The sequence below is a fragment of the Oryza sativa genome, chromosome 2, assembly GCF_034140825.1.
Source record: "Oryza sativa Japonica Group chromosome 2, ASM3414082v1".
In the NCBI taxonomy this organism is placed as follows: Eukaryota; Viridiplantae; Streptophyta; class Magnoliopsida; order Poales; family Poaceae; genus Oryza; species Oryza sativa.
In genome coordinates this window covers 34,222,904-34,239,564 of record NC_089036.1, presented here as the reverse complement: position 1 = coordinate 34,239,564, position 16,661 = coordinate 34,222,904, and the positions used below count along the sequence as shown (strand labels likewise).

Here is a 16,661-nt window from a genome sequence, read left to right as displayed (position 1 = left end):
ATTAAATTTGGTATCCCAAACATCTATTGAAAACACTTCTTTAATTAATTAGATGTTTGGGATACCTTTAAACACTTATTCAAAAACAAACTTCTATTGCTTAATAGAAGTTTCTTTTTAAGAAAGTGGACCTTCACTTCAACTAGAACATTTATTGTTGCATATATCTTTAAACACCATTGGTATATGTTGTACTACTTGTAATTGTTGTAGAACTTTAATTGCATCTTCTATAATAAAAGAGAAAATCCAAAAAATGTCATCAACAAACATTCAATTACAAGAAATGTTATCAACAATTATGAGTTCCATAAAATATCATTATACAAGTGATTTTGTCCCAAAAAACATCACCATTAGGGTTCCATTAGTAGCCCTCATTAAGTGCTATAAGATGAACAATTCATTTAATGGTGCGAGATGAACGGCACCCCAATGATGATGGCGTTTATGGGATAAAATTGACTGTACAATGACATTTTGTAGAACTTGCACTCGTTGATAGCATCTCTTAAATTTTGGTGTTTGTCAATAGCATTTCTTGAATTATCTCATAATAAAAATAATAATCTATCTTATTAAAATGTAACAAGACGTAGAATTTCAACCGGAGTGACATCACATAATTACATATGTGAATGTAAAACAACTAATAATAATATTTGATCTCACCAAAATACAACACACAGTGACAATGCAGTGCAGAAGATAAAACGGCCTCATGGTTTAGCTTATTCGTGGAATAAGGCAAACGACATATTTGTAAATAAAGAAGTAATTTGTGAATAAAACTTTTCTATATATGTTCTTAGCGATCTAAAAGTAAATGCTGAAAATAAACTTCGATGAAAAGTCTCAAAATCAACTTCAAATTTAAAATTGAAAATTCAAATTATATCTTCTTAAGTATAAAATATAAGCGAAGAAAATGAGGCCGAAATCCCTCCTTGAGTTTGTTTCATCCAAAACACACTTCAAAAACCATCCGGGCTATTGTCTTAAAAACAAAACAAAAAAAAACATCCGGGCTCCATCTCTAAGGAGCACTTGCACAAACCCACCGAGCCGAGAGGAGTGAGAGGAGTCGAGTCGTCTCTTCACACAGATAGCCACGCCGCCGCCGCCGCCTCCGCCTGAAGTGTGGGCCCATCTCGTACGCCTCACGCCCGAAGCCTATATAACCCGCCACCTCTTCTCTTCTCTTCCCTTCTCTCTTCCTCTCCTCTAACCCCCTCCTCTCTCCCTTCTCCATCGACACGGAAAGCCTCCCCCCTCTCCTCCTCCCCGAAAAGAAAAAAAAAAAACGACGAGGAGGAGGAGGAGAAAAAAAAAATAAATTAGGGCTTTCTCCTCGTGCTCCCTGCGATTGCGCCGCCCCCGATTCGCCCAATCCAATGCCGCGCGCCTCCAGGGCCCCGAATCCCCCTCCCCCCGCCGCCGCCGCCGCGGAGAATGGTGAGAACCCCCCCGCCCAATCCTCCTCCGCGTGGGGGTTCTTCGTGTTTTTTTTTTGTTAGGATGTTTGGTTCGCGTGGATTCGTTGCGGCCGCGGGCTGGTGGTAATTCCGATGCATTGTTGGGTTGTGTTGATGGCTTTGGTTCGGGAGATTCCGGTTCTTGGTTCGGGGGGGATTTCGCGTAGATGTGCCCCACGGTTTAGTTGCGACTTGAGTACGGATTGCTCGAATCATCCATGATCGGATCCTGATGTCGCGTTAATCGAGTGGTTTTAGTACTGGGAGTAGAGAAATGTCATCAGGAAAGACGCAGCCGGGCCAGAATTTTTTTTTCTTTTTTGGCTTTGGGAATTCGGCACGCGGCTCCACAGCGGCCGCTATGTAGGGATAATTCAGAAGTAACTGCTGTTGTTTTGATTGTTATGCTATGGAATCTTGTAAAGATGGGCAGGTGTTTCTTTATTTGTGTTGGATTGGGGAGCTACATAATCAAATGCCTTTCTTTTGATGGTCTGTTTCACTAAAAGAAAAAATATCATGCTGCTGGGTTTCCTTTCCAAAGAAATGTAATCTGTTCCTTGAGAATTGGCTGTATGAACTGTTAATTGGTGGCAATCAAACTGCTCTTTTTCCCTTGAAGGTTCGGTCCTGTTTAGGTTGAAATGTAAGTGTGCACGTGCTATGTGGAAGCTATATGTTGATGTGCTCCTCTTTTTCCCCAGTTTTTTTTTGCCTGATATAGAATTGTGCATGTATCTCTTGTATATTAGGTGTAAACCTCCCTAATGTTGTGGTTGAATTCAGCTCTGCTTGTAACATTGTAACCCTGCCTTGTAAAGTTGTAATATGTTCTGTTGGTGCATTATATGTGCATAATTTAGATGCCAGAATACTGGGAACTTTTTTTGTTCCAACCATCAAATCATTAGTCAGATTTCATTGCTACAATGCCTTTGCTTCCACTGATAAATATCTCTGCTACACTTTCATGAGTGGCCAACAATTTGGTCTGAACATGTTGTTTGTTGTACGCGGCCATTTGTTTTTCGGGAGATGTTACAACTTACTAGATGGGTTAATTTCTTTATTTTGTGTGCTGCTTCTCTCTTGTGTAGAGTTCTGCATCGCACTGGATTTTGCCGTTGACTGAATTAATCTGCAATGAGTGTCATCCTTTGTTAGAGGATCAGCTATATCGTCTTAAGAATGGAGTATTTTTAAATCAGAGTTCCAATTTCTCAGAATCTTTGTTATTTTATTTAGAGGAAGATTTACCCGTTTTATTAAAAATGGCCACTTTCTTTCAAGTTAATGTCTGCTGATATTACATCCAAAGGATATTCTGGATGGTTTATTCTGACTTCTATTTTCCTTTTCCATTTCAGTGAGTAGCGATGCTGGCCATGCTGAGCCATCTTGCAGCACACCTGCTCATCATCAGGTTTTCCGCCCTGTTACTCGGTCTATGACCCGTAAGCCTACTGCTGCTGCTGCTGCTTCATCTGATGTGAAGGGAGGAGAATCTGCTAGTACAAGCAAGCGTAGAGATTCTACAGACCCTTGCTTTAACACCCAATCTGCTGCTGCAAGACCATCTGTAACCCGTGTCCGCACCCCTCATAAAGTGGCTTCATCTGCTTGGAAGCCCCTTACCCAGCCTATTGTTATGAGTGAAGACCTGAAGCGGGCAAGCGTTCCTTCAACCAATCCTTCTGCCAAGCGCTCCAGAGTTGCTTCGTCTCAAGCTGCTGAAGATAGCCCAACTGTTCACAGAGGTGCTTACTAGATGCTTTGTTAACTCATTTTTATCATTCATGTTGTAATCCAAATTTTGATTATTTTATTCCAGGCAAAAAGAGAAATGAAGAAAGCGCGAGCAAAGGTGATCAGTTGGATGGGGCAGTCATCCCATCTCCATCAAAGAAGCTGCAAACGGGCAAGAGCCCTTCTGATGTACTTCCAAAAAGGAAACCAACTATCAGAAATAAGGACGGTAAATTAGCTGCTCCACTGTCTATGGTTAAGTTGGAGACTGAAAGCGGAGAGAGTTCTGTCATTGCTTCCTCAAAAATTGGTCCTGCTACTACAAATGACAATTGTCAGTCAGCTGAACTTGCACAGCAGCTGCAGCTTGATACAAAAAATAATTCCAATGATATCATTACAGAAGCTATTGCCTATGGAACAAACCAAGCTGATCTGCTTGTTGCTCCAGTCACTACTGATGCTATTGCCAGCGGATCAAGCCAAGTCAATCTGTCGGCTTTTCCAGTCACTGCAGAAGCTATACCCAACAGAACTCACCAAGTCAACCACTCAGCTGGTCCATTAAATATAAAAGCTATGATCAACAGAACAAGCCTTGTTAATAAACCAGTTGCTCCAGTCAATGCCAAAGCTATTGCCAACAGAGCACAGCAAGTTGCTGCACACAATAAGTTGCCTTCTCCGGTCATTGCAGCTCCCAGACAAAACTTGCAAGATGATCTTCAAAGGAAGCTTGCTAAGTTACTCATTGCTAGGAAACAGCCCAGTGGCCAGGCTGGTGCAACTGCTCCATTGGTCTCACCGAAACTAGAGATCGGGAAAGCTAAGGGCTCGTCATCCAATGTTCTCTCAGATCCTGCTTACGCGAACGTGAAGGCATTGTTGATCAAGCAGCAAGAACAGCTGCTGCAGCAATTTAAATCGGCAAATTCACAACCGCAGGTCCACATCAAAGGACCAGGTAAAGTTCTTCATCACAGTTTCAGTGCAAGGCAAAGATTACTTTTTTGCTGTCCGTCTTAACCATTTGACTTAAATCACATTTTCTTCGTTGCGATTTCAGCTCTGACGGACAAGGATGAGGCGCCACCAGTTGAGCCATTGGGGACAAGGTGCCAGCTGTGCAAGCTCGATATAGCATTCAGGCCTCAAGGTGACGATGCTCGCGACAATGCTCCTCCAGTCGCGGCCGTCCTGGGCTGCCACCATGCATTCCATAGCAGCTGCATTGAGGCCATTTACGGCCTCGCTGAGCCTTCCCAGTGTATTGGCTGCCTTGATTCTGCCAAGGCCTGACGTTGCACTGATCAACGATCAGTAGCAGCAGCATCGATTTGTACCGGATGAACCATGATATAGGTTACAGGTTTTCGTTTTAGGATACAATGTAGGTTGGGAGGTTGAGGTCTCAACAATAATCTGTTGGTAGAAATTTTCTGGGTCAATTATGGCTCAAGTCGGAGTTGGATAGTCCCTTTTTCTTTACCTGACTGCTTTAGATGATGTAATTAGCAATCTCTGGGTCTTGATAGTGAGATGGATCGTTTGACATGTCCGTGTGCCTTGTTTTGTTGCCATAGCAGGGGATAAAACCGCTCTATTGGTTGCCAGTCATTGTAGCAGCGTGGGCACTGGGCAATGCATAACTTAGTGTTTTTTTTTTGTTTTTTTTATTTTTTGAGGAAGAGAATTCTGATGTCTTTAACTGGGCCAGCCAAAGCCTCAAAACTACTATTTGAGGTATTGGGCTCAGATATGGCCCAGTGCAGTGAGTGTTGGGCCCCCAAGATGGAAAAGGTTGGAGAGAAGGACGGTAGTAGTACTACGTACTCGCGGCTTGGTACAAATCCAATGCTAGTGTTCACATGGCTATGCGGTAGCTCTCGCATTGATAGCCTGCATCCTTCCATGCATGCCGGTGTCAGTCGCTGTGCTGCCAGTACACCGGAATTGATGATGATTAGCAGCTTTGGGTTGCACGGCTGCTGGTGGCCTGTCTCCAATTTTATCCTATTAGTACAGTACTGCTTCCGACTAAAAACGAATTTAGTATTAGATGTACTTCCTCCGTATAAAAAAAATTCATTCCTAATATCCCTCCGTATAAAAAAAAATCCATTCCTAATATCCCGAGGTGAAATTAGTGAAAATGAAGAGTGATTAAGATGTCCTTAATCAATAAAAAAATAATAAATGTGATAGGTAGGTAAAGAGTATTGAAGGTATAAAACTTCTTCTTTTACGTGCTGAGGGTAGATAGGATAGTAAAATTTTTGTGGGACAAAATTCAAACTCTAGAAGTTGATTTTTTTTTGTTTTTTTACGAAAGGAGTATTAGTAAGTTCAATTCTAAATTTATTTTTTTTCCTAGAATGAAGAGCATAAACGAAAGGATGACGTATCCTAACAATATGAATCTGGACATAGTATTCAGATTCATAACAGTAATACTATATTCGCCTCATTTTAAGTACAGTTGTGGGTTTCCGTGTCCAACATTTGACTGTCCGTTTATCTAATTTGAAATATTTATGATTTTTTTTATAAAAAAATAGTTACACATCAAGTACTAATCATGTTTTATCATCTAATAATAATAAAAATACTAATCACAAAATTCTTTTAAATAAGATGGACATCACATTTAATACATTGTTATATTTTAGGACGAAGAACCAGTATCTCATCGAAAGAGGATTGGACACAAACAACACAGAAGCAGCCACAGAGGATCCGGAGAGAGAGAGGAGGTTGTTGGCGGGTAATCCAAGCGCGACCGCAACCAACGAACGCCAACGCCAACGCCCCCCGTGCGCGCCAACGCCGTTTCAGCCTTTCCCCCACACTACACTGCCCTCGCTCTCTGCGTCCCTTCAAAAGTAAAAAGCCAAAGGCGGTCGGAGACGAAGGCACGCGAGACGGTCAAGAAACAAACGGGAGTTGCTTCCAAGGCGAAGGCGACCCGGTGACCCACCTCTCCTCTCTCTTCTCGCCGTCCTAGCAAGTAGCAACCCTCCTCAGCCAAGAACCACAAGATAACGCAACTCACAAGGCACGCACCCATAGATTGATAGAGAGAGGGACAGAGAGAGAGAGAGATAGAGCTCAGGTTGCAAGCAGATAGAACGGGTCCAGGTAGCTTCGCAATCAAGAAGAAGAAGAAGAGGTGAGATTTTGATTTTGATTTTGATTTTCTCTCTGTTTGTTTTTGCTTTGGTGTGGTTCTTGTTTCCCCAGTCGAGAGCCTCACCCCCTCAAGAGGCTCATGGAGGTGAGGAGAAATCAAAGGCCAAGCTGATTTTGTGTGATTTGATTCTCTCTGCTGCAGTGAAGGAGGAGGAGGAGCAAGAGCAAGCCATGGAGGAGCCGGCCTCGGCTGATCCCCCGCGGATTTTCTGGAAGTCGAGGAGGAGATCAGCCTCAGGTGCTTTGTTAATTACATGCTTCATTCAAATGTAAATCATGCTGATTTCGACTCCTGCTTCTTCTTGCTCTGCTCAGATATGAGATATCCATTCCTTCTCTCATAATCTCTTGTTGATTAAATCTCGCTAGCTTCAAATTCAGTCCCTTTCGAAGCTTCTCTGCATTTTCTTTCAGTTTTAAAAAAATTGTATGAACCATACAACACTTTGATTTACGGTTTTACACCTAATTACTGGTAATCTTGGCTACTTACAAGTTAGTATCCTCGAAATTTCCTGCTGCTAAACGTACTGTAGCTGGTAGCATGGAATAATTTCTGAGTGAGATGTTTCGTGGGGGATTAAATTATTGCCAGCTCACTGAATCGATATATAATTATTATTCCGTACACGTTAATCACGCACCGGTTTGGCTGGTCCATTTGGTGCAAGCTCATGAGGATTAAGACTTAGAGGCGCCTTGATAACTAAACTAAGAGGATGTGGCCTGCTTAATTTGCTTGTCTTTACCGCCAAGATTCTGAAACTGCACCTGTCGGTGCTAGGTAGCTTACCAGTGCTAGTGCGAATATGCTTGCAGAAACAAATCATATTCCTCTCCGTAACTTGGTACTGCCTTGCTTTGTGGAATGAGATTTTTTATTGGTGCATCTGGCTGCTACTTCTTTTGTTGCTCATGTATCCTCTATGATTTCACTGCTCTTTTGGTCAACTCCCAATTAAGTTGCAACTGCATCTAGATAATTTTGGTATTGACAAAGACATAGACGAACTTGCTTGGTCGCATACAGTAATTATGGCCTCACGTGCAATAATTTTTCCCGGGGTCAGAGTGTCAGATTAAATAGCATGTTGTCGACCTTAGCAGTTAGCAGTGTTAAATAAGGTTAGGGTGTCGTTGCATGTGGCAATATTGAACCTTTTTTTTTTTTTGAACATGTGTTGTTGACCAGTTAGCTTAGGCCTTAGGCCAAAGTAAATCAATCAGTTTTTGCTCTTGAAAATGTAAGGCTTGTCAATGCATAGAACTTGCAGGAGATAATTTGTTTAATTGTGCATGTTCCAAATAGTTGCTGTTTTTGTACCTTGATACTTTGCTTCATCACCAAGGATGGTCTACATATGTCAATATAAATACATTGAGAGACCGTTCGTTGGTCTTGAGCTGATGTATGCTAACAAGTTATCAGGCTGTCATGATAGCAGAACACACTCTGAAATTAAAGAACTTCCATATAATCATGTAGTTATAATGTTCACCTGTATGCATTAGATTTTAGCTAGAGAAGTGCACTGACTCTTGAATCTGACTAACAATATGTATGTTCCAGCCAATGGCCGGAGCTTGCAACAAGAACTTAACAAAGAGGCTGCTGATGAACAACTGAACAATCAGGCTCATGAAGAGGCCATGAAAATAGATGATGCAAATGCAGTAAGTACTGACGACGATGTTCATCCAGATCCAAAAGCTAACTTATCTGAGAAGAGGAAGGCGCTGTTTGAGCCTTTGGAACCAATCAACGGCAAGCGCAGTTCTGCTGAAATGTTGCTCCCACCACCAGACTTTGAGCCCGCGTCATATCCCAAGGGATGGCTGGTTGGCAAGAAACGCAAGCTTGTGAATGTTGATGTGGTGGAGAGCATGAGGAGGATAGCAATCCAAGAAATGAACAGAAAGGTTCATGATCTTTTTAATAGTTTGCTACCGTACCACAATACCACATACTAGCACAATATCGTGATGCATTTGGTATACTTTTTTCCTTTTTTTTTATCGATGATCAAGGCTTGAAAAAACTAACTTTATCCTCAATTTACGACGTGTGTTGGTCTAGTTAAACCCAAAGTTGAATTATATGCGATTCTATTTGTTGCTCACTGAAGCATACATTGACTCCTATATTCATGGAAATGCTGTGGCAGGACCGTGAGATCAATGGCCTGAATGAACAGTTGGAAGAAGACTCCCGAGTGCTTGAGCTTCTACAAAAGCAGCTCGCAGATGAGCGTAAGAAGCGAACGGAGATAGAGAAGGAAAATTCCATGCTTCATGAGCAGGTATCTATGCTGATGAACATGCTCGATGAAAATGAAGCCTTTGATGAGGAGGGAGAAGCACCACCACCTGATACCTTATAGGCTTAGATTAAGTAATATTATCAAGGTTCCAAGTTCTACACATCTTCGGATACCAGTTTAAGAGTATTCCCAGATGTCTTTATCTTGTGTAAAATTCAATTTATCTTATTTTATTTTATGGCTTGTGTGTAGATGAAGGGGTTCTGTTTGCTGTACCTATTTGTTTCTAGGCTGCAAGTGTATGCGAGATGCTTGTAATGTATTCTATTTAAATGCAAGTGTTTACATGTTATAAGAGCTCTTGCAAGACTCCTTTTCCTTGCATGAGCTCTTTTGCTACATAGCGTAATGCTTCTGAATCCAATGCAATCCTTTCAAATCTAATTCATGGGTATCACAACTTAAACTTATGTCTTCAGATATGAGTCATGAGAACTACAGTAAATAGTGTACTTTATGGTTAGTTATTGATGTTCAGAGTTTAAAAGTAACAAGATGATTTCAAATTAGGATAACAATTTAAGAACCATATCAACAGTTTGTACAATTTATTTTATAGTTAATTCCACATTTATTAGCTCTTGCACATTTTTTTTTAAAAAAATAGTCAGACTTTTTATAATAGGAGACACTGAGGAAATATAGCTTGTATTCCAAACATTCATGTTGTTTCAACAAACTCCCACACTAGATAACCCATGCAATATTTCCGAACAAAAACATAATAAACTTGTAATTTCAGGTAGCAGCATACATGCACTCGTCATCACCTTCAGTTGAAGCCTACATGCAGCTAGGAAGTGCTAGTTGAGAACAGTACTATCACATAAATGCATGCCCTTTTGAAATGATGAATGTGAACAAGTTGGCAGTTCATTGTTGCAAAATAAAATTACTCAGCAATGAACTAACGAATACGCAACGCAATCTAATGAATCATTTAAAAGTTTACAAAGGAGATGCTAAAATATATATATTTTTTGTTTTGAAGGAGCTAACTTATCACTCATATTTACATGTTTTGCATAGCATATATCTAATTCTTGGAATGAGAACCGCAAAGCCAACCTGCTTCAGTCATCGAAATCCTCTGATATGTTGAACAAGTTTGACAAAAGCTCCTCGTAGGAATCCTTTCTTGAGATGCCAGGAGGGTTTGTGCCATTTGCGATTCCCATATCAAGTGCTGAGCTGATTCCCACTTCAACTACACCAATCTTGCCGCTGTCATTGGGCTCAAACTTGGGTAAATTGGCTGGCACTGCGTCTTTCTGAAGCAGAGAAAGAAGAGAACCAACCCTTGCCATCACCCGTTTCTCATCTGAGGCTGGTGCAACATGTGAGTCGCTCAAAAGCTGCTGGGTAATCTTCTCCAACAATTCATTGGATGATGCCTCACTAATGGGCAATGAAGGGTTATTCCCTGCAGGCTTTTGCTCAACTATGCAATCATCTAGATGGCTTAACAAGTCATCTATGGACAAGGATCTAGCTTGACTCAATGAGTTGGGGTGAGGGCTCTTTAGTTCTTGAGATACATCAACTTGCAAATCTACATCACTGGCTCCTGAAAACATTTAATATTAGATAATTAGATAGATATAGTAGGTCATATATAAACATATCATCCATGTCTTGGAGGAAAGAATAATTTACCCCAATTGATTGGTCGAGAAAATGACTGTTGTTGGTTCGCAATATCGTCCTTCATTCCATCCTTTTTAGACATTAAAGGAAAATCACATGGTGATACATGATCAATATACTTGGATAAGTGGGATTCATGTTCACCTTCCAAGTAACTAAAACCATGATAGCTCTTTGATTTATTTGGATTTTCGAATATAGAGCCTTCCGTTTTAGGTCTGAAAACAGGAGAGTCTATCATATATGGTTGGAGGCTTAAATAATTTAGTCGCTGATCACACTGAATAAGCTTTTCAAAGTTCTTGCTTAATAAACTTGATTGACACTGTAGAATATGCCTCCTGCATTTCAATCATTTTCATTTTAGTAGTCAAAATAAAGAGGTCAGTAGATAATAATAATAATATAAATGGTTGACCTATCTTAATATACGGTCAATAAGTGTTTCCTATCTTAATAACATTAGATGACCTCCTTCGGTCATCCCAGCAAAAACAAATAATAATATAAGTGGAACAACTAGCAAAAGTAACACTAAATAAAAAATCACAAGAATAATCATGTATGCAAAACTAAAACATGTTCAGCAAAAAGTACCACGGTAGGCTCATAGCTCACAACTTTCATGCAACCAATCTTAATGTATGAAACATGGGCACATGGCTCTATATATAATGGACTACAAACTAATATTTTACCTTTTTATGCTTGCTTGCCCACCAGTGAAATCTGATGCAACTTGCCACAGTGTATGTTTTCTTGGTTGAGGATCAGTCTCTTTGAAGAAAGTTGGTGGTCGGGCCAACTTCAGAAATGAATAGAAGCTTATCTAAGAAACTATGGTATTGCAACAATTAAAGCATTAATACAAAAATAGCCTATATTCTAAGGAACTTACCACAAGATCCAGGGTTCCAATTCCATTCTCAGGGCAAGTTGCCTTCAAAGCAATAATATCTGACCACTGAATTTCTATCTTTCTCTTGAGACCAGCATCCAGAACTTCCCAGACAAGCTTATGCTTAGCAAAGTAGCATTTTGCCACCAAATCACCTTCATACTGTGACGTGCACTGCAAATAAGCAATATTTCCTTCAATGTTAAACCAAAATTTTGGGAAAGAGAGCATCTAAGTTGTACTTACTACTCCTACATGATAACATATATATTAGTACTAACACAGTTAACAGGAAATCTCTTACCTCCCAAGTGCCAATTTTCAAAAAATCTGCAGCAAAGTTGGAAGCTTTCACTCGTTCACTAGCAATAAGAGACCTAGATTTTATGTCTTCCTTTTTTGTATTTTCCATTGCCAGCTTCATTTGAATCAGCTCCAAAAGAGATGGACTTTTTCTTAATCTCAACCCTAATGGGCTACTTCCATCGAGGATGTGCATGTCCTGCAAAACATCATGTTGGTACTTAGAGGATAAATTGAAGTGTTAGCTAATCACATAGTATATGATTATTATGTTAGCACGCAAAAGGATATTTGTACAAATACATATAGATACAACGCTATTAATCAAATCCCAAACTTTTCAGATATATTTTGTATGTTGCCCCATTTTACAACTGATAATTTTTCAGATTTTGATATTTTAAAAACTCCTAACTTATAATAATGTCTAACAATGCACTATAAGATTTACATATTCCCATACACACGGTCAATAAGTATTTTGCCACAATCGCTCATTAACGGTATAAAAAACGGACATGCATAATAACTGAACAAATAGCAATGAAATTTCAAACACTTCCGCTGGGCCGGCAAAGAAAATACTGGCCGAAATATATTAAGTAAGAGCAAAGAATGTACATTATTGGTTACAAATAGGGCCACATCCCTTTAAGTGAGGCGAAAAAACCGCCGCTCAAAGGAGATGGGGAGCAAACACACAGAGACCTCTCCGAACAGAGCTACAAACAAGCCGACTCAAGGAAGAGGGATCAAACCCGCCGCCAGCCACGTTTCCCATTCATCCTTGATCGTCGTACACAAACAGGCCGGTGACGAGGCTCGGCCATTGAACACGCGAGCCTTTCGTTCCTTCCAAATCAGCCAAGTAACCAAAATCAGGCCTGCATCAAAGGCTTTCCTCTCCTTCTTGGTGACCACCTTGCAAAGAACATACAACTATACCCGCACCAACCAAACTAAAGAGGAAGTATCACGGTGATTTTTTACCAGTAAATGTCAAGTCATATATTTTTACCAGCGTGTCATCAAACTGAGCATAAAAGGACATGTCATGGCATTTCCATTTCTAGATTAATTTGTCTGGAGCGCCTAAAGAAAACATCCAAATTAGCGAGATATGGAACAAATATAGGACATGTCATGGCATTTCCATTTCCAGATTAATTTGTCTGGAGCGTCTAGAGCAAACATCCAAATTAGCGAGATATGGAATGAATAAAGTAGCATTCAATGTAGTAGTAGCATTCACTCACATAGACGAAGGGTGTGTTCGGTTACCAGCCGCACTTTACGTTACAAAACCCTACAAAACAATCCATCCCAAATCCAATATCACAATTGCGGACTCGTATCCTCTACCTTTATGCATGTTGCGCCAAAGTTTGGCTTACCCATTTCAGTCTGTCTCCTAAAATCAACGCTAGCAACTCAATTAGGATGTTTTTTTTTTGTTTGTTCGGAAATAAATCCATTTGTTGCCAGAGCTGAAAAGAAAAAGAAACAAAATAAAAAGGTAATAATAGCATCTCTCACGCAAAGCTTAACCAATATAATATCCCTCCTCACTAATCTCCAATTACCCTTGAGTGCCTAATTAATTGGATTGACAATCTCCATCAAGAAGCACGTTGGCCTGGATATCCAGATTAAAGCAAGGAGCACAAATATTTACAACCCGTGTCAATGTTTTATTTTTTTGGGTATCGTTATAAGTGATTTCTGTAAGATATTTCTGGTGGTAATTTTCGCTGACCGTACGAAATAGTTCCTGCTGATCTCACTCCTAATCCGGATAAAATATATTAGTATTCTCAATGGAGAAATCCATAACACCATTTCCTTAGAATAGGGAACAGGCTAAGTATTCCGCAATCACGTAGCCACGACGAGGAACCAAAAAACAAAAAAATAAAAATAAAAATTCAATCTAATCTACCTGCAGTGACGGCGGCGGCGGCTGCAGCTGCAGCTCCTCCTTGACGCGCTTGTGCAAGGGGACATCGCCGGCCCTGCCCTCCTCCGCCTCCACGTTGAAGATCGCCGCCGGCGCCGCCGGCGCCAACGAGCGCTCGGCCCGCCGCTTGCGCGGGACATACTGGTGCTGCACCATGGCGTGAAACCCCTCCTCCTCCGATCCTCCTCCTCCCTACGAGGAGGCGACCGGAACCCGAGCGCTCCTCGAGACGACGAGCTCGAGGGGAGGCGGCGGCCGGGCCGGCGGCGACGAGGCGACGGCGGCGGTGAGCCGGTGATGGCTGCGTGGGACGCGCGTCGCGCATGTGTGGGCGGATCGGCTGGAGTCTGATGACTTCATGTAGCTACGTCAGCGGCGTGTGGTTCCCCCCACTCCATCCACCGTCCATCTGCATCGGACGGCTCAGGTTTGTCCAACTAGCCATCAGTCCATCATCTCCTTCTCCGGTGTGCACGGCCCATGAAGCAGCTCGGCCCAACAACCGGCGGCCAAAATAGTAAAAGGGTTTGTTCAGTTTACATCCACTTTTAACCCTGCCAATTTTGACACATTTTGATGGTTGTATTTAGGGGCTGTTATTGATGCTATTTTCAACCATACCATTTTTTTTAAAGTTTTCAAAAAATATCTATGTTTAGTTTGTTGCCAAATTTGATAAATACATAAGAAATCCTGCCAAAATTTGGTAAGGTTTATTTTGGCTACAATCTGAACATGCCCTAAATTTAATGCCTTATCAATATTTGGTAGATTTTTTAAAAGTAGAAAATTCTACAGTTACTAATGTATAAGTTAATTTGGTAAGGTAGCATCGATAAGGATGTGTTTAGTTTGTTGCCTTATTAAAATTAATTTGGTAATGTTAAAAATTGGTATGTTTGAAAGTGGTAACAAAAGTGAACACGTTCTAACTGATGAACTGGGGCCAATGTGATTGCACGTAACAAGGGTTGGACCGAAACTAACGATAATGATTCTTCGTAACAGGGCAGTGGGCACAGACGCACAGTGCATTCACTAGTGTTAAAATATCTGTAAGGTGATTCATGGTTTCATTCAGATATGCAGTGAATCAGAACAATGTTGCAAACAATTTGCCTGTGCCTGTGAAAGGGCATGTAGCCTAGTAGTTACAAGAGCCTCGGTAGCATCTGAGGTCCTGGATTCGACTCCTATAGGAGCGAATTTTTCAGGGTTTAACGGAAACTTTGTCAATATCTCCAGGATTGATGCTCATAGGGGTAGGGTTTCATATTAATATAATAGAAAAACTCCCCATAGGATGCTCATAGGGGTAGGGTTTCATATTAATATAATAGAAAAACTCCCCATGGGAGGGGTAGGGTTTTCATGGGAACGGAGCGAATTTTCCACCTTCCCGGCCTGAAGTATCAGAAGTTCAGAACACACATGGAAGCTGATTGGAAATTGGAAAGAAAACAAAGAAAGGAATCCTTTATAACAATTGATACCCCCCTCTCACGATCCAGAGTCCATATATATCAATATCCTTTTCACACAAAATAAAATGTACACACAGCGAGGATGCAGGAAACTGCTGGAATTATCAGCCTACACAAACCAAATATCAGTAACAAACCTTTTCTCCCCAATCAGAACATCCACGAGAACATTTAGGAGCTAAACTCATTATTCATTCATGTCTTCCTCCACGTACAACAGTCAGATATTAAACAGGTAAGACAGAGAGAAGAAGACACAGGAAATAGTCATAAAGCTTATCAAGTAATCAACTTTTACAATATATTGGTCAAAACAATTATCTATATCCCAATAATCTATATAGAATTATTCATTGTTCAAAACTGTAATAGTTAACGACTGAATTGATGTCTGATGTCTCTGTGCATTGCTTCAATGATTTATCAATCCACACACAAAACCAAAAAATAATCACTTGCCAAAGCTAGCATATCCACCAGAAATGAAAGAACGAAAAACTAACACTAACATCCATCCATCGACTACCACAAGAAAAAAATCTTATAAAGAACCTGCTTTTGTTGTACCTATCTGACTATGACAGCACCAAGATGAACACAACCAAATGAACCTGTACAGCAAACAACAGCCATGAAATTTCTGTGGTCAAGGCATTCAGCACATTGCTTCTTCTATACAAGAATACCCAGATCAAGATTAAGAACAACCTATGGCACAAGAAATCAAGCGGCAATCACAAAAAAGAAAGACCAGACAATCCAATACTTAAATTACTCCCCAGATTTCTTATTGTTCAGATTATTGGGCAGCTAATCAAGCAACCAGAGAGCAAAGCTGCAAGCACAGACACACTGACACACAGGGAGAAGTAATAATAAGTTACACATGGAATTACGGATGGAATTAAGCTGTAGAGCACAAGAGGATACAATAATCTAAGGGTTGATTTGGGGGGATTTTTTTTTTTCATTCGGTGAGGCGGGCGACGACGGGGTACTTGGCCTGGAACTTGGTCTCCCAGTCGGCGAGGACGCCGAGCTCCTTGTCGGAGAGGCCGGAGAGGTCGCCGGAGACGTCGGCGTCGTCCTTGGACATCTTGCCGAGCGCGCGGCTGGCCTCGCGGCCGGCGAAGACGGCGTAGGCGCCGCCGGGGCCGTAGAAGCCGCGGCCGGAGGTGACGTCGTAGACCTTGCCGCGGACGGAGACGTAGATCGGCTTCGATGGGTCGCTCCCGTCGTACGCCCGCAGCTGCGCCGCCGTCAGCTCCGCCGCCATCTCTCTCTCCTCTCTCTTTCTCTCTCCTCGCGGCTGTGTGTGGATCAGTGGAAGGTTGTTGGGTTGTGGGCCTTGTGGCTAGTGGGGAAGTGAAGCGGTGGAGAAAAAGGCGATGCGCCGATGACGAGAATCGAATAGGATAGATTGAGAAAGATAGGTAAAACGAGTTACCACCTCCGTCCCAATCACTATCCGTACTTATTATAAAAATTGAAGATCTTTTCACATCTTATTATCTGTGTTTGAGTCGGTTATAAAAATTAAAGATGTTTTTATAATTCGTCATCCGTGTTTGAGTCAGTTTTAATTTTATGTTTTGGTTTTAATCTATATCTCTATCTCTACTATTATAAAAGTTGAAGATG

The 16,661-nt window shown here is 41.2% G+C and overlaps 4 protein-coding genes across 5 annotated transcripts; 2 read left to right on the top strand and 2 right to left on the bottom strand.

Moving 5' to 3' along the window:
- Window positions 1-1,208: 1,208 nt before the first annotated feature.
- Window positions 1,209-4,868, top strand: LOC4330992 (uncharacterized). Its single transcript, NM_001416984.1, has 4 exons — window positions 1,209-1,455; window positions 2,843-3,232; window positions 3,307-4,185; window positions 4,288-4,868. The coding sequence occupies exons 1-4, from the start codon at window positions 1,395-1,397 to the stop codon at window positions 4,518-4,520; spliced, it is 1,563 nt and encodes a 520-aa protein (NP_001403913.1). The 5' UTR covers window positions 1,209-1,394; the 3' UTR covers window positions 4,521-4,868.
- A 1,261-nt stretch (window positions 4,869-6,129) lies between these two features.
- On the top strand, window positions 6,130-9,069 carry LOC4330991 (protein HEADING DATE REPRESSOR 1-like). 2 transcript variants are annotated; one of them, NM_001416988.1, is made up of 4 exons: window positions 6,130-6,390; window positions 6,553-6,648; window positions 7,981-8,330; window positions 8,576-9,069. In NM_001416988.1, the coding sequence occupies exons 2-4, from the start codon at window positions 6,582-6,584 to the stop codon at window positions 8,789-8,791; spliced, it is 633 nt and encodes a 210-aa protein (NP_001403917.1). In that variant the 5' UTR covers window positions 6,130-6,390; window positions 6,553-6,581; the 3' UTR covers window positions 8,792-9,069. The 2 variants fall into 2 exon arrangements, 1 of the variants encoding a protein (NP_001403917.1); NR_184404.1 differs by lacking the exon at window positions 7,981-8,330.
- Window positions 9,070-9,538: 469 nt separating this feature from the next.
- On the bottom strand, window positions 9,539-13,865 carry LOC9267161 (uncharacterized). Its single transcript, XM_015768578.3, has 6 exons — window positions 13,519-13,865; window positions 11,581-11,778; window positions 11,277-11,450; window positions 11,077-11,183; window positions 10,388-10,719; window positions 9,539-10,298 (listed from the first exon to the last, which is right to left on the bottom strand). Exons 1-6 carry the CDS (start codon window positions 13,690-13,692, stop codon window positions 9,805-9,807), a joined length of 1,479 nt encoding a protein of 492 aa, XP_015624064.1. The 5' UTR covers window positions 13,693-13,865; the 3' UTR covers window positions 9,539-9,804.
- Window positions 13,866-15,768: 1,903 nt separating this feature from the next.
- Window positions 15,769-16,372, bottom strand: LOC4330990 (probable steroid-binding protein 3). Its single transcript, XM_015767561.3, has one exon. The coding sequence runs from the start codon at window positions 16,294-16,296 to the stop codon at window positions 15,988-15,990; it is 309 nt and encodes a 102-aa protein (XP_015623047.1). The 5' UTR covers window positions 16,297-16,372; the 3' UTR covers window positions 15,769-15,987.
- Window positions 16,373-16,661: the final 289 nt, after the last annotated feature.

Coding starts and splice junctions, on each gene's coding strand:
- LOC4330990 (XM_015767561.3), bottom strand. CDS start 16,296: ATGGCGGCGGAGCTGACGGCGGCGCAGCTGCGGGCGTACGACGGGAGC.
- LOC4330991 (NM_001416988.1), top strand. CDS start 6,582: ATGGAGGAGCCGGCCTCGGCTGATCCCCCGCGGATTTTCTGGAAGTCG. Junction 6,649..7,980: donor GAGGAGGAGATCAGCCTCAG/GTGCTTTGTTAA, acceptor TGTATGTTCCAG/CCAATGGCCGGAGCTTGCAA. Junction 8,331..8,575: donor TCCAAGAAATGAACAGAAAG/GTTCATGATCTT, acceptor ATGCTGTGGCAG/GACCGTGAGATCAATGGCCT.
- LOC4330992 (NM_001416984.1), top strand. CDS start 1,395: ATGCCGCGCGCCTCCAGGGCCCCGAATCCCCCTCCCCCCGCCGCCGCC. Junction 3,233..3,306: donor TAGCCCAACTGTTCACAGAG/GTGCTTACTAGA, acceptor ATTTTATTCCAG/GCAAAAAGAGAAATGAAGAA. Junction 4,186..4,287: donor GGTCCACATCAAAGGACCAG/GTAAAGTTCTTC, acceptor TTGCGATTTCAG/CTCTGACGGACAAGGATGAG.
- LOC9267161 (XM_015768578.3), bottom strand. CDS start 13,692: ATGGTGCAGCACCAGTATGTCCCGCGCAAGCGGCGGGCCGAGCGCTCG. Junction 11,779..13,518: donor CGCCGCCGCCGTCACTGCAG/GTAGATTAGATT, acceptor GATGTTTTGCAG/GACATGCACATCCTCGATGG. Junction 11,451..11,580: donor TGAAAATTGGCACTTGGGAG/GTAAGAGATTTC, acceptor GCTTATTTGCAG/TGCACGTCACAGTATGAAGG.